Source organism: Salarias fasciatus, chromosome 2 (genome assembly GCF_902148845.1).
Source record: "Salarias fasciatus chromosome 2, fSalaFa1.1, whole genome shotgun sequence".
Lineage (NCBI taxonomy): Eukaryota > Metazoa > Chordata > Actinopteri > Blenniiformes > Blenniidae > Salarias > Salarias fasciatus.
In genome coordinates, this window is record NC_043746.1 from 16,193,242 (window position 1) to 16,215,813 (window position 22,572).

The 22,572-nt window shown below is 46.1% G+C and overlaps 3 protein-coding genes across 5 annotated transcripts; 1 reads left to right on the plus strand and 2 right to left on the minus strand.

Moving 5' to 3' along the window:
- Positions 1–269: 269 nt before the first annotated feature.
- ganabb (glucosidase II alpha subunit b) lies at positions 270–11,298 on the minus strand. 3 transcript variants are annotated; one of them, XM_030111952.1, is made up of 25 exons: positions 11,269–11,298; positions 10,194–10,295; positions 10,000–10,108; positions 9,567–9,694; positions 8,914–9,093; positions 8,684–8,749; positions 7,030–7,087; positions 6,832–6,913; positions 6,640–6,736; positions 6,348–6,528; positions 6,096–6,249; positions 5,694–5,929; positions 5,402–5,528; positions 5,207–5,286; positions 4,902–5,042; positions 4,552–4,648; positions 4,264–4,365; positions 3,268–3,511; positions 2,991–3,055; positions 2,601–2,677; positions 2,439–2,513; positions 2,202–2,315; positions 2,012–2,121; positions 1,737–1,837; positions 270–1,554 (listed from the first exon to the last, which is right to left on the minus strand). In XM_030111952.1, exons 1-25 carry the CDS (start codon positions 11,286–11,288, stop codon positions 1,445–1,447), a joined length of 2,856 nt encoding a protein of 951 aa, XP_029967812.1. In that variant the 5' UTR covers positions 11,289–11,298; the 3' UTR covers positions 270–1,444. The 3 variants fall into 3 exon arrangements, with proteins under 3 accessions (XP_029967812.1, XP_029967820.1, XP_029967827.1); XM_030111960.1 differs by lacking the exon at positions 11,269–11,298 and adding an exon at positions 11,177–11,233; XM_030111967.1 differs by lacking the exon at positions 8,684–8,749.
- Positions 11,299–12,614: 1,316 nt separating this feature from the next.
- Positions 12,615–17,760, minus strand: ints5 (integrator complex subunit 5). Its single transcript, XM_030111941.1, has 4 exons — positions 17,539–17,760; positions 16,009–16,261; positions 13,910–15,883; positions 12,615–13,759 (listed from the first exon to the last, which is right to left on the minus strand). Exons 1-4 carry the CDS (start codon positions 17,631–17,633, stop codon positions 13,040–13,042), a joined length of 3,042 nt encoding a protein of 1,013 aa, XP_029967801.1. The 5' UTR covers positions 17,634–17,760; the 3' UTR covers positions 12,615–13,039.
- Positions 17,761–18,426: 666 nt separating this feature from the next.
- Positions 18,427–22,572, plus strand: LOC115403214 (phospholipase A and acyltransferase 3-like). Its single transcript, XM_030112063.1, has 6 exons — positions 18,427–18,518; positions 20,567–20,631; positions 20,797–20,870; positions 21,126–21,234; positions 21,447–21,715; positions 21,878–22,572. The coding sequence occupies exons 3-6, from the start codon at positions 20,856–20,858 to the stop codon at positions 21,998–22,000; spliced, it is 516 nt and encodes a 171-aa protein (XP_029967923.1). The 5' UTR covers positions 18,427–18,518; positions 20,567–20,631; positions 20,797–20,855; the 3' UTR covers positions 22,001–22,572.

Here is a 22,572-nt window from a genome sequence, read left to right on the forward strand (position 1 = left end):
CGTTGAGCAAACTTTTCTCCCTAGCTGTTGAGAAGTAAATTAATTGCATGACTATGCTGTAAACAGTGAGTGTGGACACCCTTATTTTAAATAAAAAAAAATGTTTTATAGTATTAATCATTTTAAAGCTGCCCTCATTCTTCAGTGCTGAGTCTTTTGCAGGAGAAATGAATCCCACCTCTCTTAGACCTCTGGTTTTAGAGCGAGTGTATTGTAACCACTTTCAACCTGGAGTTAAAGGCCACATCTTAATAACGTCAAAAACACTGTTCAACATTTGGTCAACTTTATTTTTACTTGGTCGCATCTTTTAGAATATGTAGGACAAATCTGATTGACAGCTGAAGTCTGATCCTTCAATTCCATTTCCAGCAGTTCAAGCCATCACCAACAAAAATGCAGCAACATTTCAATTCATGATAAAAACCATTCAGCGGACAAACTCACAACAAAATTGATTTAACTAGATGGAACATAAACCAGTCTCCAGAGAATCATTTGAAGTTTCACGGTTGCATTCATCTTAAATCCTTAAAATGATTGTTAAACTACTATATTGAGCCACATCGGTACTCTGATCTAAACAATGCAGTGGAAAACTGGTCTGTCCCGATAACTAGTAACACATGGAAATCTAAACAACTTTTTAGGTACTCAATCTTCTGAAGTGCATTAAAAATATTCTAGTAAACAAAGTTGGGAAAAAACAGCTCGATAAAACAAAGACAGCACGTCAACAGGATGACCCACGAGCAGCGAGTGGTTCAGCCCCCCTGGAGTGATTCCCTTTGAGTTTGTTCACAACATCAGCTGGAAATCCCCTCCGTGTGCACCCACTAACCGATCCGATCACTTCTCAGTGCGACACATTCTTTACTGTTGCATAATTAGCACTGTGGATTCTGGGAGGTTCAGAAAAATTAATTAGCCAGAATAGAGGACAAAAAAAAAAAAAAAAACTAGTTTGATGGCAAGCCCTCCTGCGACAAAGACAACAAACGTTGCACAAATCAAGAAGAAGCCAAAATTTAAAAGGAGGCTGGAATGGTTTTGGAAACACATCAAGTCAGTAATATACAGAGGGGATCAGCATCAGTTGGAACATGTGCTCTGAGTGTTGACCTTCATTCACTTCGACAAACAACCCCGGAAACCGACGTGAGAGTAACTGACTGCAAACAATAACATGATTCGATCTGTTTTAGTTCTGGCCTCCGATCCTCACAGCAATCCTGAAAACAGTTTCGTTAGGTAATGTTGTGCTACTGGCAGGAAATGGCAGAGAAGTTGAGCGGCTCAGGTCGACTAACAGTTGTACATGGTTAGGTTGAGTGTTCAAGTGTGAGGGTGTGCAATTAGTATGTCGTTCATTCTGTCACGTATCCCGTTCCCCTGCTTCCGTTCAGTCATTTTGCTACTGCCGCGTTACGTTTCTGTTCTCTGCTCACTGGAGCGTCACCGTCCAGTCTGCCCCGGCGTTCATGCCGGGCTTGCGCAGCGTCAAGACGGACACGGCGGCGTCAAAGTCGAACTCCAGCTGACTCTCCTGCCCATCTGGAAATTAAAACAGACAAATAGAGGAGATGATCAGACAAAAAGAGCTCTGACAGCTGTGACACTGAGTTGCACATTTTGTAAATTAAGTATCCACACCATCAGGACTGTTAGCATGTTAATTCATTCATTTCACCTCTTGAAGAAAAAAAAAAAATTAAAAATAAAAATCATTCACTCACCAGCAGTCTTCAGGGTGACTTTGCTCGGCTTACTGGCTCCCAGAAAGACAATACGTTCAATCCAGGAGTTGGTGGTAAACTGGGCGTCCGGGGCAAGGTCACTGTGGAACAGAAGTAACAAGGATTTAATATTTAGGAACAATTCAGACTGAAGTGACCGATTAATGACAGTAAAGCGAGCTGGAGTTCCTGCAGACATTAGTGTCCTCATTATATAAGTCTATCCTCTAGTATATTCATGTCTAAGATTACACTGATGGTCATTTGTCACTCACACAGAAGAGAGGGCGTTGTTGGAGAATGACAGCCTCCTGTGGATGAACTCTTTCTTCTGATAGTTGAAGGTGTGGCCATCATCTATGTAGAGTTCACCCACTGCAGACCTCTGACAGACAAACAGTCAAACCTTTAGAGACGACAGTCCTCTATAGATCAGTTGTTCGAGGGGGATTATCATCTAGTTACCTGGGGACTGAGAGCCACAAACAGTGTGTAGGGGTCGTGCTCCATGCAGGTGGAGGACCTGCGAACTCTAAGCTTCCTGGGAATGATGGAGCCGCCACGCTGGAAAACGGGGATCTGATGACAAAACACAGAGATGCATTAAAAAATAAACAGGAAACCGTGACAGGAAATCATTACAGGCCAGGAAAATGATGGATGTGAGAAAAGAGGGAGTGAAGCTTTTTCGACGAGCCTTACAGAGCTCATGGTGACCGGGATGTAGAGATTCTGGGCTCCGCTGTGCTTTTGGAAAGTGTGGACGTCAAACCAGACCTGAGAAAACAAACGGATAACATGAGGCCGTCTGGAGACATGAGAGGTGAGCATGACACGCTGAAGTCTGCTTCCTCCTCCTCCTACCTCGTCTTTACCAGGCAGGTAGGCGGTGACTCCCCGGGATCCTTCCTCCGTCACTGGATGAACCAGCAGGTCTCTTCCTGCAGCAGAGTTGAGTAACGTCAGTGGGACTGGCACACACACATCAATGGAAACCCATTTCCTCATACATGTATGTCTTTACCCCCCGAGAAGGTGGCAGTAATGCTCCCAGTGTAGTTTGTCAACCATCAATAACAAAAAGGAAAGTAGTGATTTCAGTAAAAAAAAAAAGCCATTAAATACACAGCTCAGGTCACTTATATTAAGGAATAACAGAGAAAATTAACTGCTGTGCTCTTAAAGCCTGTTGTTCACTGCAGAGGTTTCATTTATTCACACATGGAATATAAGTTGTGGTGTTTTGCGTCTCACCGATCAAATATTCATCATCCAGAGCAAAAGTAGCCGGGTCCTGAGGATACTCCACCCACAAAGGCCTGCAACACAGGTGAAGATTTTACACTGTTAAGCAACATGCAAACATAATCCTGAACCAACCAGAGTGTTTTTAGACCTTTTTATAACGCACAGAGAGACAGCAGAAGGAAAAACAATTTCCAACCTCACATCTCACTAAGTTAACTAGAGATGCAGTAGATTCTAATTGCTTCGTCATCTTTTGTCAGTACCGACGTTCTTTCCTCCTCACCTCATGATGGGCTCTCCAGTCTGATGCGCGTTGTAGAACTGCTGGTACCAGTAGGGCAGGAGAGTGTAACGCTGGCGGATCGCTTCACGGATCAGTGCCGTGTTTTCGGGACCGAACAGCCAGGGCTCGCGGCGAGGGGTGTCCAGGTGGGCGTGGGCCCTGAAGAACGGCTGGTAGGCCCCCGTCTGGTACCACCGCACCAGCAGCTCGGTGCTCGGAGTCTTGAAGAAGCCGCCGACGTCAGCTGGAAGAGGGCGCCAGACAGTCCAGTGAAGTCAAGTCTCGGTGCCTTTACAGGTTAGTTTACCACACCGACCATCTACTGCTGCAAAGCTTCAAAGAGACTGAAACATTGTTAAAAACACAAGCAGAAGTGACAAACCTCATTGAGACCTTCATAGTGGGACCATTTCCAAATAAGGAAACTTTGTATTACTTTGATTTTACAAAATAGGAAACATCAGAGCTGATAATAAATCAGTGTCACATTCAACACTCACAGCTACAGTGACGTAACCTCGCTCTACCATGACAACGGCTCATGCTCATCTCCATGGCAACAAGACCAAACACTCCCCAGAGATCTACATCTTTGTCAGACGACTTCCAGGAAACCGATTTTAATGAATCCCACAGATCTGCTTCACTCATAAAGCTTTGTGGGACTCTGACCATTGATTTGTGGTCATAGAAAGATGGTGGATGTAAAACACTGAGATAGCGGACATTTAAGACCCATTTAATTTGCTTCATTGTGATTTTTACACTGTACATGGCCTTATAAATCCCAGTTCATTTTCTATTTGTCACAATTTGGTGAAATCAAAATAATGAGACAATTTCGAGGGAAATGGTCCAATACAGGAGGGAAAAGAATGTATGGATTTGATGGTTCAGAAGATTACAAGGACTGATTTAAGTTAATGTGTCAACTAAAATACAAACACTGAAAATCTCTGACAAAGCCAAATACCAACCAATTTTGGTCAAACTTACCACCACAGAAAGAAATGCCAACCAGGCCCAGACTCAGACACATGGGGATGGAGATCTTGAGATGGTCCCACTCAGCGGCGTTATCGCCCGTCCACACCGCACCTGATGACGTGCAAACACACAACTATCATCCACACCTGCTTCTGGCCACAGTCACATCAAGAAATGTCTTTATTCTGCACAACATAAGACTGATTTATTGATGAATGCAGGCAGAACAGGTCTGCCTTTAAGTATGCGACAGTAAGTCCATGTTAAAGTAAAAAGTGAAGGCACTGAGGAGCGCACCATATCGCTGTGATCCAGCGAAGAAGGCTCTGGTCAGGACGAACGGACGCTCAACTCCTCCTGATCTCTGAGTCAAACCCTCTGCTGTTGCCATTTGCTGTAGAACAGATCAGATATTAGATAAGAAATAAAGTACACATATTTTAAACAAATACATCTTATGACTTTTTGAGAAGAACTCTGACATTTAGTTGTACTGCCATGCCATCAAACAAGGCAAGTGACAAACCGCTACTGGAAACCTACGTCTGTCCGCCATGTCTCATGTCCCCTTTTATTCAGTAGACCATTACCTACGGCTTCACATCAACAGCTACATTGAACCTCGTTTCCAGACATGGAGCACTCACCACATAAAAGCCATAGATGTTGTGAAGGTCGCGGTGCTCCCAGGCTCCGTGCATTGCGTCCTTGTGCATGGTGACCTCTGGCCCGTTGAAGACCGACGGCTCGTTCATGTCGTTCCATGTGTACATGTTCTCCATGGCGCCCTGAGGAGAGAGCGGACTGCGTGGTAAGCTCAGATAACTAGAGAACAATATCACCTGATACATCACTGGAAGGCTTCAACTGATCTTTTCTCTGTGGGTATTATTCTTCACTCATAAAGCTGCACTGCATTAACCCCAACATGCACCTGCGGTGTGACGCTCACCTCATACTGATCGTAGGCGAACATGCTGGCCCACCAGGCCCTCATGTCTGCACGGGTGAAATCTGGATAACCGGCACTGCCTGAACATCAGCCAGGACAAAAATAGAAGGAACATTAGAGAAATAAACACACACCATGAGATTTGTCACTGCAATTCTACATTTTGTGATTCATGTGGAGCCGTCGGTCTCTTACCAGGCCAGCACCAGCCCTCATAGTCTCCTCCATCTTTATTCTTGACGTAGAACCCACGAGAGCGGATTTCATTGTGGATCTTGTAGTTGCTATCTATTTTGATATGTGGGTCTACAATGGCCACCAACTAAATAAACAAAAAAAAATTCAGCATCAAATCTTGAAAATATATGATCAGAAATCAGTGATGTGTATCCTGAGGCTTATGGCGAAATGACACGCAGCAGCAGAATAAGTAACTGAACCAACACTATACTGGTGCAGCCGTGCAGAAGAGGTTTTCCAAGCGTACCTTGCGTTTCTTGTCCTGCAGTCCCTGCAGCATTTCCTTGGGATTTGCAAACTTGTGCGGATCCCAGGTGAAGTAGCGCTTCCCGTCGGTGTGCTCGATGTCCAGCCAGATGAAGTCGTAGGGGATGTCGTGCTCGTCAAAGCCGGCGTCCACCGACTTCACGTCTTCCTGGTCGTTGTAGTTCCAGCGACACTGGTGGTAGGCAATGGAAGCCAAAGGAGGGAAGGACTGGGTGCCTGGCAGACAGACGACAAGGTTACAAGACTGGAGAGGAGAATGAAGGCGATTCACTACAATCTGATCTTTTTAACTTATGAACAACACATGTATTGATTCATGTCAAAACCATTGTTCAGTCCTAGAAACCACAGCTTTACCAACAGGACAACTTGATGCTCCTACCTGTGAGAGAGGCGTACTGAGAGAAGACGTCTTTGGCCGTCGGCCCCAGCATAAGAAAGACGTCGATGATGCCGCTTTCAGAGATCCAACGCACGTCGGTCTGCGGCGTTTCACTGGAGCCCTGAACGTAATCCAGCATTTTCCCGAACACAGTCTGAGAGGAGAGAAAGAGAGATATACAATCCAGTTCTGAATATGAGCAAAACCAATGTCAAAACATTCCCTACTGGTACGGGGCGGGGGGCTGTGTACCTTTCCTGCTGTGTTGGAGCTTATGTCCACCCAGGTTTCTGCAGCATTGAACCAGAAGATGCCGGTGGTGCGCTGAGCATTATGAGCGAGCATCACTGGGACAGCGCCGTACAAGGCCATCGGGTTAAACAGCTCATACTGGAACACATCCAAGTTATAAAGACGATACGGATCTCCGTTGCTGAAAGACACAAGAGCACACATGGACATTACCAACAAACACTGTTCTATAAAGAATCTGGCCTCCTGGAGAACTCAAATGCACATGAAGCGCTGAATGACGTGAACTCACTCTGTAGTTTTGAGTCGGAGCGGATCTGCATGTTCCGGGATACCATACACGTGCTCCACTCCTGGCAACGAAAAGTCCAAACTAATGGCAGACGGACCTGAGGAGGGAAGAGAACCAAAGTTTTACTCGACTGATTAACACTCACAGGCAGAAAAAACACTGGATATAACCTGAAATATAAGAGGTCCTTACCATTGGGTTTGCCATCCGAGTGCGATTTAAACGTTTCCTCCCACATCCCATCTTCTACCTTCTCCTCCTCCTCTTTTGTTGTCTAGCAGGGAAACGGGAGGAACAGTCAGGTCATGTGAAACAATATCTGCTCTCCAGACGCAGTTTATTTAAATAGAGGAGGAGGAGCAGGAAAAGGTGTATTTTACTGTGGGATACCTCGGCCTGGCTTGCAGGATCAGTCTCCTCTTTCTTTTCGCCCTCTGGGTCAGCCTGACTGCTCAGTGGAACAATAGCAGAGAGGGAGTAGGGGGGCAGGGGAAACAGGAGAAATAAAGATGTCACTTGCATGTTCTTCCATCTTTGGTTATAATATGTGGGAGGATAATTAAACTATGCTTAACATAAAAAGGACAGACAGGGGAGGTGGGCGATTGCCTCCTGACTCCAAACTCTGACAACTAACCTGCACTCCCCAAGATCTGACATGATCTCACTTTATGTAACAGCAAACAGCACTGAGCAACTCCTGCCTTGTGGCTGTTTCAAACTCAGGACTGAAGCCCGAAGGTGCTGCGACACCCACAAAGTTAACTTTTACCCAACACAGACCAAAGTGTAATAACTGCTTTGCTGTTGAACCGCACACCTTTCATATAAGCTCTGAAATAAGGCCCTTTAGAGGTCGCGACCAACTCCAGGGGTGCACGACCTGAAGAGGTGCACATGCAGGAAGCAGCAGTGACTAAGTCTTTTCAAAAGCTCGACTGAAACACACTTTGCACTGTGGGATACGACATCTACTGATGAAGGGAATTCTTGCATTGAGACGAATAAATTAGCATTTTCTAAGCATGTAAAGATAAACGCTGTGCCCCATTCTGACTACTGCTCAGGGGCTTAAACATCTCACCGACAGCTTCTCTGGGTAAACTCATTGTCTCGAGAGGTGTTGCTGTTAGGTTTGGGAGCCAAGTAGCAAGCAGTGCCCTAAAACTAAACTACATATGTCTTAAGACAACTACGGCATCACTATCTACCCCTCAACTAAGAAATGGGAATACTTCAGCACAGAAGTGAAATTTTGTGACAGCTGATTAAAGAACCCAGTCAGCCATGCAGTGTTAGATCAGTTTACATGCAGAGCTGCTGGAATGACATTAGAGGTGCATGATTTGGTTAATCAGACTCTGGGAACAGCGCGGCAGTGGTTCAACGGATTATGTTTGACCACATCATCTATAAAGTGTTCCTACATGTCAGCAAGCAGATAGATATGTACATGAATAGTCTTAATGTTTCTGTGAAATTATTCTATAGTTAATCTGGATTAAGGTTTAAGTACAGACATAACTAAAGCTAATGTGAAAGCAGAGTTGGGGGAAACAGTCATGGCTGTTCACCCCCACCCTGATGACAACAAATGCCAAAACTTTCTATTCTGGTTATTAAAAAACCAAAAAAAAAAAAAACTAACCAACTGAATTTCTAATTGGAATGAAATTTTAATTCAAAGAATTAATTTCATAAATGGATCCTTCGGGTTTTGAGAGTTCTTTGCTTCTTGTTAATCAGTGAAACAGTAAAGTGAAAATCAGAAGTGGATTCCAGAGTGTAATCTATCAGTCTGTCTTTACTGATTGAATTAAATTTTTTTTTTTAAATCACCGTTTAGATACCAACCACTATGATACTTTAAAAGGAGATCGAATCAAACACTGCCATGCACACGTCCACCCACACGCTCTCACTCACATCGACTCAACGGCAAATCGAGCCTTTGGCATGATGGGGAGGACCCTACATTTTGTCACTATTGGCGGCATCGGCACAAGGGACAGAATACACACTTACAAATCTTAAGGATCTTTACCTAGAGAATACCCTCTTGATATTATCCCACACGCTAGCCACTGTGCTAGTTACTTTATAGGAGAAACTGGGATGATAGGGAGAAGAGGACAGAACAACGAGTCAGAGACAATACTCAAAAAACAAACCATAACATGGGAACAAAAACTGAAAAATTATCCACGGAGTGAGGGCGTGGATCAAAAGAGCCGGCTGGCATCTGGCAACGTGTGTGCATGCGTAGCTTCTCACGTGTCCTTGCGCATCCTCAGGTGCTCGAAGGCCAGGAGGCCGCGCGAGTTCAGCGACATCAGCACGTCGCTTCCCTCCATGATGTCCAGACGGAAGGGCCGTGCGCTGATGATGACCCTCTGAGACTCCGCCCCCAGGGAGAGCACCACCCCGTTCTCATCCTGAGACAAGATGGACAGGCTGGGACGGACAGGAAGAGACAAAAAAATCAAAGTAAACCGGGTTTATAGAAACACACTGACAACAACCTCAGATTCATTAGAGAGCTAAGATTTGTGGCTGAAAACCTGAAATCAGATTCTCTATGGTGGCTTATTGTGAACCGATAGAGTTTAACTTATTAGCTTTTCGCTACATTAACAGAAGAACCAAGAATCTTGTTTGTTTCAGAAAATATGAGCTGCCTGAGAGCATCAGCTGAGTCATCAGAAACAACTGCAAAGGGTACAGGAGGTGTTAAGGGAATCATTTCACAACCCAATATGAGTCAAGGCTAGGCAATGGAAATGTTGCGCATCAATTATAGGATCCAACACTTCTGGTTTGTTTTAAACAGCCTTTGTTCTGAAGATCCTTGCATGTTTTTTTCCCCCTTGACTCTGTATTAAACCCCACAGCCACACCACCCAGTCAGACCCTCACGGGACACTCACGGCTCGGTGGGTGGCTCCCTGATGAGCACGTCTGGGACTTCATAGCGAGGTTTGAGTGGCTTCAGCTCATTAATCTTCACCCTGGTTATGTTTCCCTGGAGACGGTAGAGCTCGAGCAGCAGGCGCACCTGAGAGCCAAGCGGAGCGAGAATGGTTGAAGGAGGAGAAAGAAAAGGGAGGGACACAAGAAAAGCAAAGAGTCCATGTTAGCCTCTCGTGTTAGAGTCAGTTAAAAGGTTCAACCAAGGGCCACATTGTTCAGGATTATAACCGGCCTGCCATGTTCGGCATGTGGCTTTGTGAAACAATGCTTGGATGACAACATGTGAGGTTTCAGTGACCACAGAGTCAACTGTGGGGGTAACTATCACAGGCATCACAGTACTTTTAGTCTAATGTGGGATATGAAGAGCTTATGCATTTGTTGTGGTACCTTGTTGTTGTCATTGATGAGCTGCAGGGTGAGTCTGGTGTTCGTCAGCTCCATGGTCTCCAACAGGGCTCGATAGGGAGACTCACCGGGCTTCAGCGCTCGCTGACGCCTGTTTCACAGGAGGAGACACACGTAAGAAACCAATGCAACAACCTCACGTGCACACATGAGAGTTTTCCTCCCTTTTAACTCACTTGCAGAAGGCACTCTGATCACAGGTCTTGAAATTTCCCCGGTCCACAGCCCAAGTCCCAGTGAGGCACACAGCCAGCCAGAGGACCAAGACGGGCGCCATCCTGTGAAGAATAGCAGTTATAACACCTTTTTCATGGTTGGTGTGTTTCATAAAGAGGTTTAAAGACAAAATAGGAGAAGCATGGTCAGGATACATTAAAATCCTGAAAAGATGGACATTGAGAATGAACGAATCCATCCATTTTGAAGGACGGTGTATCTGTTTGACGTTTGCTGCCCAAGACTTTCCTCATAATCTGATCATGAGGACCAGGAACTGGACATTGATCTGATTATCCAAATCCAAGAGGATCCACTCGCCCACCTGCCACCGCCGAAGCTCGTGAACTCACCGCTCGGCTCGATTGAGCAATAATTGCCCAGGAGGCCTCAAACCGGAGCGCAGTTAACCGGACACACCGGACTTTGATCCGGGTTTCGAGGTAATTTATGTCCTCGTATGAGGAACAGCAGTCGAAAGCGTCACGTGTATTTTATATCATTTCCCGTTTCCCCACTCCTCGCGCACAATGTGAGCATTTCATAATTACACAAGGAAACGGAAGCCAGGTATTTTACGTGTCCTCCTGTCAGATCTGAGGAGATGATGAGTTTGGACTGAATCCAAAAACGTAGAATTAGCTAACACATCCGCTAACGAGGCGCTAACAGCGTCCAGATGAGGAGAAAAATGCGACAGGAAACGGGTTTGAATCCCAGACTCGATCACAACTCGTCTGTTTTGCACAGACAGAGTCGGGTCCGACCTGTTTGCTACGATGTGACTGTTAACGGCCCGTTCGGATGAAGATTACTGCGCAGCCTTTGCTAGCAGCGGTGCAGCAGCCTGTCAAAGCCGTTTAATTCAATCCAATATCAATTCCCTGGACGCCGCCGAAACCCCGCAACACGCAGCCCGCTCTCATTTTTGCGAAGTGCGTACCCGCAGCAGTCACCCGAGGCCCTGTCGAGCCTGTCTGTTGCACCAAAGCGGGGAAAAATCGACGATGAAGCAGCGGAACTGCTTTGTCTTACCTCTCAGTGAAGGTGGCCATCTTGATTATGCGGCCGACAGGCTCCGCCCCTTTTCTCTCCGCAACAAAGATCGTTACAAAGTCAGATCCCAACAACACACCCGAATATAAACGCTCAATTTCATTATTTTGCAATAACATGTACCATGGCATAACCCACGGTTTCATATGAACTGATGTTTTAATAAATAATAATGTTTGTCATTTTCTTATTAAAAAATATCCACTCGGGCGCACACACGTCATCACCACGATCCAATCAGTGACGCGCACGAGCTCAAGTAACCTCTTTTCCACGTTCACCCAGATTTGTCCCACTTGGTTCATTAAATTAATGCCACTCGAGAAGTGCACAAATTCAATACTGACCAAAACTGATTATAAATTGTTATTTCTGCAAGCGAGCCATTGAAATAACAACCAAATAATTCCAAAGAATCTACTATCTCTAAGACATCTGGGAAATCAGGAGTTATCTCTAGTTACTTAATATAAGGCCAAAGGTCAAAACTGGATGTGCATGATTGTCCAGCCTTCAGTTGTCACTACAATAAAAACAGGCCCGATTCTCTCCTGGAACTCTTCTTGTGAGCACAGTTCACTTCATAATCTATAAATGCAAGTGAAACTGTACCATTCAAGCATGTTTGAGTCCAAATATAGCTTTTCTCTCATCCAGGCAAATGCCTGAGGCAACATGCAAAACTTCTTTGTGATTTATGGAAACCATGAGCACCGTGTTTTGTAAACTGAAGAGGGGCGGCGCTCTGCTGGGGTTGGGCCTGTGGTGTGAGCAGCTTACGTGTCTCAAGAGGCATCATCAATACTGAACAGTACACCGAGCTTCCCGAGCAACATCAGCCTCTGCTCCAAGGCATCTTGCAAAGGAGGCCTTTTATATTCATCAGGAAGACAATGCTGAGCTACAGAATGCAGCTATCACAGCAGCATGGCTTTAGAAGAGTCTGGGCGCTGAACTGCTTCTGCCTGCAGTGCACATTTCACCAACAACCTCTTTATTGTATCAAAACTGAAATTCCAGCAACGAAAGTCCAGTACTGTTGAACAGTTAAAAAAAACATGATCCGACAATAATTGGACATTCATTTCTCAAAACACTGACAACTGCAAGACCGAGTCAAACTCTTTTAAGAAGTGCTGCTGCCAGACCTGCTGTCACGCTTGAAAGAAGCCAATAGTTTCCATGAAATGGCACAATGTCAATTTGGATATTTTTGGTTGTCTTCTCGGGAAGAGATGCACTCTTTTTATATTGTGTTCTATTTTAATTTACATTTGATACAGTAAAAAAAAAAAAAAAAACCACACAACTGAAAAAAATAAAAGTCAAGATTTAGAACCAAATTTATTTTATGAAGTGGTTTAAACAGCAGTTTGTTAACATAAAGAGAATGTACAGCATGTTTAAAGCCACAATTATAAAACATGAAAACGTATGAACACTTTAGCAAGGCCAGGTTGTAGTTTTGAACCAAATGGAAACATGAACATCAATTTTTTGTGTCGAAATGATATATTAGCACGGTATAGACGTGGCTTTCATCGTCACTGAGACACAGTTTGGAACATGTCAAATCTAAAAATGCAGTACAAAAGGACACAGCTACACATGCGCACAGCCCTTCTCGTATGAAACCGAAGGACAGTGGCAACAACTTTTCAGTCCACCTGGAGAAATGCAACAACGTCCCTCTATTTTTTGCAAACTCTTATTTCCTGCCGTCCCTCTCAGTTGCCAACCCACAGCCGTTTCAGAGTTGGAACCGCCAGCAGAGGTGTCCCAGTCTGTCGATGTTTTTGTGGAGGACGCTGTGAATCGGCGCCACGTATCTCGCCACGTCACCGTCACGGGAAAAATCCCTGCAGAACTGGCCCTTCTCCGAGCTGAACACAAACTTCTGAGGCATGGGTCCGTTCCCCCTCACGTACTCCCACACCGCCAGGAGCAGCAGCCTCACCTCGAAGGGGGTCAGGTGAGGGAACGCCTCATGGACATTGGCGAGAACAGGAGGCAGGAGCTGGCCTTCTCCCATGCAGGACACGAGGAGGCAGGACGCCTGCAGGTGCCAGAGGGAGTCCGTGGATGACACGCCGCGGGACGACTCCCAGTGAGACAGCAGCGTGGCGAGGAGGCCTCTGAGCACGGCTGAGCAGTAGCAGAGCGCCGGGCGTCCCGCCGCCACCACCTGCAGCAGGGAGAAGAGCACGGGGTGGGCCTCGAAGCACCGTCGGATGTGGATGTCTCGCTCCACGGTGGTGCGGGCGTGCTCCTCGGGGGGCCAGGACAGCTCGCCGTTAGCCACGTCCGGGCAGACGTTCTCCACCAGGGTGACGGCGATGACCTTCGCTGCCTCGGCGTTGATGGGGGGCGGCTCGTCCGGATCGGAGGTCGCCAGCGAGCCGTTGATGGACCCGTTCAGACCGGAGGAGCTGCAACACTGGACGACCACGGACATGAGAGTCTGGATGTTCTGTGGATAGGAGAGGAATTATTATCTTTTCTGCAGTAAACTGTCAAATACAACTTCACACACCATTTTAACGAAATTCCACTTCAATTTAAATGATGGTTCCTTTAACTAACAAGGTGCAGCAACAAGATTCAAGACTCTGTAACTGACCTGGATGACTCCAGATGGGTCCAGCAGATGTGGCGCAGTGCGGACCTTCAGTCCCTTTCCAATCACCCCAGCATGGAACACGGACCAGACGCTGCCGGAGAAGTTAACAGTGGTACCGAACCGACAGTTGATGTCCAGCAGGGAGGCTCCCAGGTCAGGAGACACGGACGGGGAGGCCAGAGGGGCGCCCGACATGTCCGCGATCTGTCCCCCAAACAGGTCGGCGTTGCCTTTATGCAGCGCGCCCTCTACCAGCTGCTGAAGCACCGCCTTCAGAGTCAAAGGAGAATACGCTGCGAAGCGGGACAGAAGCTGCACCGAACAGTTCACCGCCTCCCCGGCTTGCCCCACATCTCTGCCCACCTTCCCCGCCTCCCCCCTTCTCCGCAGCGCCAGGAAGAAATGGGTGACGGCGGCCCGGGAGAGCAGCAGCAGGTGCGCCGGGGAGGAGGTGCGGGGGAGCGGGCTGCAGGACAGGAGGTACACCGCTGCTTGGGAGACCGCCGGGTCGCCGTGGAGGAGGAGTGGGCCGAAGTCGTGGAGGTGTCCCGAAACGGCCGAGCCCATCTGGACGGCCATGGAGGACTGAGCGCCCGCCGCCGCCGCGCCCCTCCGCTCCTCGTCCTGGCTCTGGATGGCTGCGGCCAGGTTGAGCAGCAGCTGCCTCAGCTGCCGGGGCCCCAGGGTGTGCGTGTGAATCTGGGCCACGCAGCGCGTCACGGCGGAAGGCACGAGTCCCGCCATGCAGGAGGAGAGCGTGGTGTGCAGCTGCCAGGCCAGGGCCAACTCTTCCGGGTTGCGGGCCTGGGTGAGGAGCTGACAGAGGGCCTCCGTCGCCACGCTGGGACCGCCGTACACCGACAGCAGACACAGCAGCTGGTGCAGCCAGAGGTGGCGCTTCCTCTCCAGTCGCAGCGTCTCGGCGCACAGCTGACCCACGTGGGACTGCAGCTCGTCTAGGAAGGGGATGACCCTCTGGGGCTGCGACAGGGCCGAGTGGTGGGGACCGACTTCAGCCGCGTCGGAGCGATTGAAGACCAGTTTGTGTAGATGTAGAAGCAGCATCTGGAGGAGGCGGTCGCAGCCTTCTCTGACTCCTTCGTGAGGCGACGGTGTCGGGCCGGAGATGATGACCGAAGCTGGGGTTGCAGTGTCGGCCAGAAATCGGAGGACCCTGGCCCCTCCCGACGGGCTCTGGCTGATGAGGTGGACGGCCAGGCCCAGCATGTTGTCCAGCTCCTCTCTGGGGAGGCCCTGCAGCAGGGCCTGCAGCTGGATCAAGACGGGAGGACGTAAGAGCTCCACCAGCTCTGCGGAAACGGCGCCAAAGAGATTTGGGGACATTGCCGCCAGCTGCAGCAGGAAAGGCACCGCGGCACGGCGAAGTTGAGGCGAACTTTCCCAAGATGTCGAGGAAGAAGTGGGAGACAGCGGGCTTGAAGGGCTCAGACTCTCCTGAAACATTCTGAGCAGCTCCTTCCTGATGCTGTCCGAGTGGTGCGACGCCAAATGTCCCAGGATTCCCACCACCGAGCCAATTTTTGGCACTCTGCTGCCTTTATCCACACCGATGACCAGCTCCTTCGCCCCGTGGGAGCAGAAATCCTTCAGTCCACAGGCCAGCACCCGGCTTATGATCGTGCCCGGGAAGGCCGACCCGATGTGAGCCACGACCCAGTCAAAATGCGGGGAGTGCTGAACCGAGGTGTCCAACAGAGCGTCCACGCACGCGTCGGGGCACCAGGCCAGCATGGCCGCCAAACACTGGGAGTAGGCCTCCATGAGCGAGCGGGTGGCGGCACAGGACATCCAGAGCTGCAGCAGTTCGTTCAAGCTGGAGGAGTGGGGCGCCACCCTGCGCCCGGCGTGTTTGGTGCTCAGCTGGCCCAGGAGGTCCACAGCCCAAGCGGACACAAGCGGGGCCCAGGCTCGAGGGTTGAGGCGGATGAACTCTGACAGCACGCCATGAACCTCCTGCACACAAGAGGAGAGATTGAAAAGACTGAAACAATTTCCAAAGAAAAGTTAACGAAACTGGTTTTTCATTTTATGTGGCACGTCTAAATGTGTTGATTAAAGACACGGTATTGGTTTTGTACCTGAATGATGTCCTCCAGGTTGGAGTTCACTCCCGAGCTGGCACTGCCCTCTGTTTCCAGGTTATGCAGAAAGGCGGAGACGTGCTCATCGTAGACGCCCCTCAGGTGCTCCAGCACCGCCCCTCGGCATGCTGGGACGGAGCGCAGCAGCCGCACAGCACAGCGGGCATGCTCCCGGACGCTGAGCTTCCGGCCCTGAACGGCATCGACGCCACTGATGAAGGACTTGATCTCCTGGGACAATTCCTGGGTGCTGAAGGAGGAAGACGAGGAGAGAGAAGAAGGACAGACGTCAGAATACTACTATGTTTCAAAACGGTTTGCATTCTTCATCAGGTCTCAGAACATTTTTCCCAAGATGAGTAGGATTTTCCTGGAAAGCTGCAGTTAGTGTAAGTCAAAAGAAAATATAAGATTATCATGCAGCATGAAATTATTCTTGAAGTCAGGCCTTGACTGGAAATCCAACACTCTGATATTGCAGTAGAAACCACTCCATGTTTATAAACCGAGTTGTTCAATAATCATTGGCAATGTAGGTATGAAAGCTATTAAAGAGCTCAAGCAGTTAGTCAAAACGTAAAATCTGAGAAGACATGCAGTTCTGTATCACAAAAACATGTAATTATCAATGCGTTCCACCATGACTGAATATGTAGTGCGGACAAAGAAATTTTAATACATCTAAAAAGATATTTGTGTACTTTCCAGACACCAGAGAGACCAAAGTGAAGTTCATTAGTCTAAGCTCAAATTTAACATCCATAACTGTACTGCGACAGACTGGCGACCTGTCCAGGACATACCCTGCCTTCGCCCACAGCAGCTGGGATTGGCTCCAGCCACCCGCGACCCCGAAAGGGAGAAGCGGCAGAAAATGAATGAATGAACTGCATTTAGGTTAAACAATTAGTCTACTGCAAATCCCGGAATGTTTTGTTAAATGTTATTAATTTTCTATACTTTAACTGTATTTTAACATGTTTTTTGCGTACATTGACCTTTGGTGCCTTGAATGGCACTGATAAATAAAATGCATTATTATCATCAATATTATTATTATTATTAGTATTAGCATTAAAATATATTTAGAAGGGATTCAAACTGGCAATGTGATTGATTTCTGATCATTGTCTTTTCAAACATTTCCTTTAAAGCTGCTGAATAATTTTGCTCCAATGGCATAACATATTAATACTTTTAACATCACGTAGAAAGTATTCCGAAAGGGTAAACGTTAGCTAAAAATAGTGTATAAAGCAACAAATATTATCTCTTTTGCATTTAGGTATTAGGGAAAAAAAATACAAAAATAGTTAAACATTAAATGGATCACTTCAGGAATCCTTTTACAGTGTGATCACACAGTCTAAGGCGCAAACTTCAAAAAAAAAAAAAACAGCGTAGTGATAGATAAACGTGAATACTGTTATTCCTCATTAGGTGAAATGATAAAGTTGAGGTGTTGATAGAGTAACACAGTGAGGCGCCGCTGCCTCCTCCTCCTCCTCCTGCTGCTGCTGCTCTCACCTCAGGGCAGGCTGCTGGGTCACACTGTGCGAGCTCTGCATCGCTTTCAGCGGCGTCCCGTCAAAAACCACAGACATCGTTTGGTCGCTGAGCATCAAGGCGTCGCATCCGATCCCCCTGTCGGCCCCGGGGCTTCGAGCTGAACGGGCAGGAGAGCTTTTTTGTTTGTGATCTCCCTCTGTCAAATTTCAGCCGGAACACAACGAAACGCGCCCCGACACCGGAAACGAGACTTCTTCTCTGACGGACACAGACACAGATCGCCTCACTGGCGACACCAAGCGGCCATGATCGTAGATGCGTCTAAAAAAGAAATATACATATCTATGGTCATGATTATATCGAGCCTTTCATATGAATTCATATGAATTTCTCTCATATGATTTTTTAAAAACACATTCTGAACATTATTTGTTCCACAATGGGGAAGTTTGCATTGTTGCAACAAGTGTAAAGAAAAAAGTAGCACAAGAACACAGACAAGAAGAAGTAAAAACAGTAACAACAGTAAAAAATGATACATAAACGAAATACTAGCAATAGTTTATATTGTTGCATGATAATGTCGGTAGTGTCAATATCCCAGATATCATTGAATTATTTCACAGAATAAATGAACAATATATATATTGCGTCTGCACCCAAGAGAACATTTTTGACAGACGAGCGGCAAAAATAAATCAATCACCGTGCAAACTATGTCGACATACATACTTATAAACATGCACAGAGAAAAAACACGTATGACACGTTTCACTTTACTTTTAATTTTGTTTTAAGTAGATTACTTTTATTAGTCTTATTCTTCTCACTATCATACTAACCGTGAAGAGGAGGAGGAGGAGGAGGAGGAGTATTGTTGTTGTCATGGCCTGTTACGTCACTGATCTCCCTGCTGATCTTTCGCTGCCGACTTTTTGTTTTTTGTTTTCGTCCGATCCCATCGCTGAGGACGATCAGTGGAGATATCATTGTTAAAGGTAAGAAAATAAAGTCGACAGTCCTGCATGCGTTCATGAACCCAAGCGGAAAAGACAGAGGAGCCGCGTGCGGCTGCGATGCGGTGTTTTATGACCCATGATTTAACTGAATGATGTAAACTGTCCGCAGCCCAGCTAGCTGCAGCTAGCTCCGCTCTCAGATTCCTCAGCTTGTATCCTGTAACGTGAGCTAAAATGTTAGCGTGGAACATTTACTTGAAACTGAATCGAAGTATAAACCCTCGCAATATAAAACCCAAGTTTGGGTTATTCATATTATTGTTCGTAAACACTTTATTAGCCGCTCTGATGATGAAACTGGACCGTTTTTCTGAAGTGCGTCAGTCCGTTCCGTGATCGAAACCGAAAACATATTTGCGCGAATTTGATCGTTGCGTTTGAGCACTTTTAACACGTCTTCGTATCGATTGGATGGTTATTAGTTGCATATATACATTTCGCTTTTCACTTTAACCTCGTATTTACATGGCGAAATGTGCCAAGTGATCGCCGTTTGCCTCCACCGACTTCTAGTCATGCCTTAGAACATTTCAAGCTTCTTTCTTACATGGAGTCAGAAGTTTAATCTTTGAAAGTAACTGAGTAATTGTTATGATATGTTTACAGTATAAAGTTAAAATGCACCATGAAAACAAACCAGTACCACATCGACCATGAGCAGAAATCAGAAATTTGCATTTTGCATGTACTAAGTTTGTGCAAAGAATAAAAGAAATTGTGTTTTATAAAGCAGCAGAAAATAGAGTACGAATGTAAAATTGAACAATACGTTTTATTAAATGTCAGGGATGAAGTTGTAACTCCAGATCTGTCGGGACCAGAAGGCTGGAAATGATTCTGAAGATGCTCTATGATTAAAATTTAGTGAGGTAGCTGAGGGCTGGATCAGCACTTTGTGAAAAACAATTACAGCTGAACCAAAGTCCTGTACATAAATACACATAAAAACCTAAAAACATAAAGTGCAAGATGAAATACAATAAAAACATTAAAAAGACAACCATAAAAACAGAAGCAGAGTTTCAGACTGGGTTAACAAAAAAGGGTTTTGAGGTTACTTTTAAAAATGGGCAGCGAGGGGGTGTAGTGGTTGCTCATTCCATAGCTTTGGGTCAACAACAGGAAAAATCTCTGTCTTCTCTGACCCCGTCTTTGGAGCTCGGTACCTCCAGGAGCAGCTGACCAGCTGACCTGAGGCACCGAGCACGAGCGTAGAGGTGAGGCAGCTCAATAAGGTGTTAAGGCAGGGCGACGCCATTTAAAGATTTAAAAACAAATAAAAGAATCTTAAAATGCATGACAGGTAGTGGAGGGAAGCCAGAACAGGAGTTATGTGTTCCCTCTAACATGCTCCGTCTAGTGCAGCAGCCTTCAGAACCAACTGGAGACGTGCGAGGGAAGACTGGCTGACTCCAACATAAAGTGCATCACAGTAATCCTGCCAAGATGTAATAAAACCATGAATTACTTCTTCAAAGTGCTAATGTGCAAGATTGGTCCTCATCTTTGCCAACTTTCTGAGGTGGAATGTCATTAATGTCATATAGACATTGTAATAGAGGTGCTAGCAGGTAACAAACGTCTCCAACATTTTAGAAGTAAAAATTTGGAGATGGACCCAAAATTAGCCATGGACAGCCTGATCCAGGCCAGGTTTCTTCATAAGGGGTTAACTACCACATGTTTAATATTTACAGGGACAACACCAGAGGACAGACCGCTGTTAATAATAGCAGGGGCAAGTTGACCTATACTGGGGCAAAGTGTCATTGAAAAAATGAGGGACGACACCTCGGGCGAATCTGAGGGTTTTATGCAGGCAACCACATCAGGTAAAAGTGATAAAGTCACCGGATCAAGCTTATCAAGAACAACAGGACAAGGAACAGAACCAGAAGGTCTCAATAAATTCCACAATTAAGAGATTACAGAATGTGGAAAACCACGAATACATAACACGGGTCACCACGGTCGCCACAATGGATCGTGTGACCAAAAGGTTTGATAATTCTCATTTTTTACCTCAGGTGTCCTTCCTGACGTAGCTGGAGCAGTTTGGGCTCAACGATCCACAGCAGGGACCCGACACGAGGTGCTGGACTTGTTTCTGTTACCTCCATGCAAACAGCGCACACTGACGACAGAATATACATCACTCTTTAAATACTGAGCTTTGTTCTATTGATTAGTTAAAAATTATTGAAAATATTCATTTCAAAGATGAAATCTTGTTGTGTGCTAATATTTGTTTTTGCAGGGGCTGAAAGTCATCGAGTCAGTCGAATATAAAGTTTCCAGAACAAAATAAAGACAAAGATGGCCCCAACACTGGTGAGGAGATCACTCTTATTTACATCGTATAACTTGTTTTTTTTTTTTTGTTGTACTTTGGAGCTGTAATTGGTTCTATAATCAGTGAAAAACTCCTGTCATCATCACATTGAATCCTCAAGGTGGTGATATTTGATTTTCTTGTCTTTGTCTCTAGACTACATCAGATGGTCTGAGTAGCTTAAATATGTTGAACTTGGCTCCAAACAAAGTCTGTTGCAAATTTAAACAGTGTGTTTTGTCTTTTCATCTCAGTACGATGAGAAACCAGAGGTTGGGGACCTGATTGAGATCTTTCGCGGCAGCTATCAGCACTGGGCCGTGTATATTGGCGATGGCTTTGTTGTTCACTTGGCACCACCCTGTGAGTCCCAAATCCAAAGTGTGGAACAAAAGGCCCTCTATCTCACAGTCCTTATTTACTGACAACACACACACACACACACACACCACAAAAAATTGCCTCATTTGTCTTCTTAAACTGCCCCAATTGCAAAATATCCCTCAATTTTTCCTCAATAGAAACTTGAGAAATAGCATTTTTTTATTCAGTATTTCCATCATATTTGTCCCCAGCTGAGGTCCCGGGTGCCGGTGCCAACAGTATGATGTCTGTTCTGACTGAGAAGGCCCTGGTGAAGAAAGAGGAGCTGTGGGACGTAGTTGGAACACACCAGTGGAAAATCAACAACAGCCTGGACAATAAGTACAGACCCCGGCCGGCGCATGTCATCGTGAGAGAGGCCTGCGCCGTGGTGGGCGAGGAGCTGCCGTACTGCGTCTTCAGGGGAAACTGTGAACATTTTGCCAATGAGCTGCGCTACGGCAAGGCGGAGTCCCGGCAGGTAGGTTCAGCCAGGGGAGACTATGACGCCAAAATCTGGATGATGATGATGTGTGTTTTTCAATCTGTGTAATGCATAAATGGTGTGCTTTGAGGTGTCAGAAAGTGAGTTCTTCATGACGTCCTGCTCAGTGATTGACATACGGCCCGTTCCTTCATGCAGGTGCAAAAGGCAGGAGAAGTGGCTATGGTCGCAGGCGTGGCGACACTCGTCGGTGTGGGCGTCTTTGCTCTGGCTAGCGCTCTGTTCGGAGGCAAAAAAAAAGAAGACAAAGCCACACACTGATCCGAAGCCCAGCGTCACCTCCTCAGAGAAACTTATCTACCAGATCATCAGCAAAGTGTCACTGATACCACTGCCTAAATAACTGACAAATACCTACAACCCAGCACAAATGTGGCCATGTTTACCTTCATCTGTCTTTAGCTGGGTGATTTAGGACAAAGTCATTCTATTTTCAGAGAACAAAAGTCAGATTGTCAAATACTTTTTTCTATAAAAGTGCCAAGTTCAAATGTTTGAGTCTGAAATTCAGATGGTGGCTGATAATGTATTTTAGATTGTGAAAGAAGTTTTCTATATGCAAAACCTTCATGTGATAAACATGTGTATGAAGTATATATAAGTAGAATTTTTTCCTTGATTAATGAAATTTTTTTCTTTAATCAAATAACTCAAAGGATCAGTATATGAGATATCAACTAACTGTTCCGAACAAACTAATGATCCATTATTTGTTGGGTGTTGTTTGTACAGCTCACTGGAATGTGAAGTCAAAGCATCTCATCTTCTACTGACGTTAATAAGATGCTTTATGTTTGAAATAGTTTTAAATAAAGAGAAATTTATTTAAATTT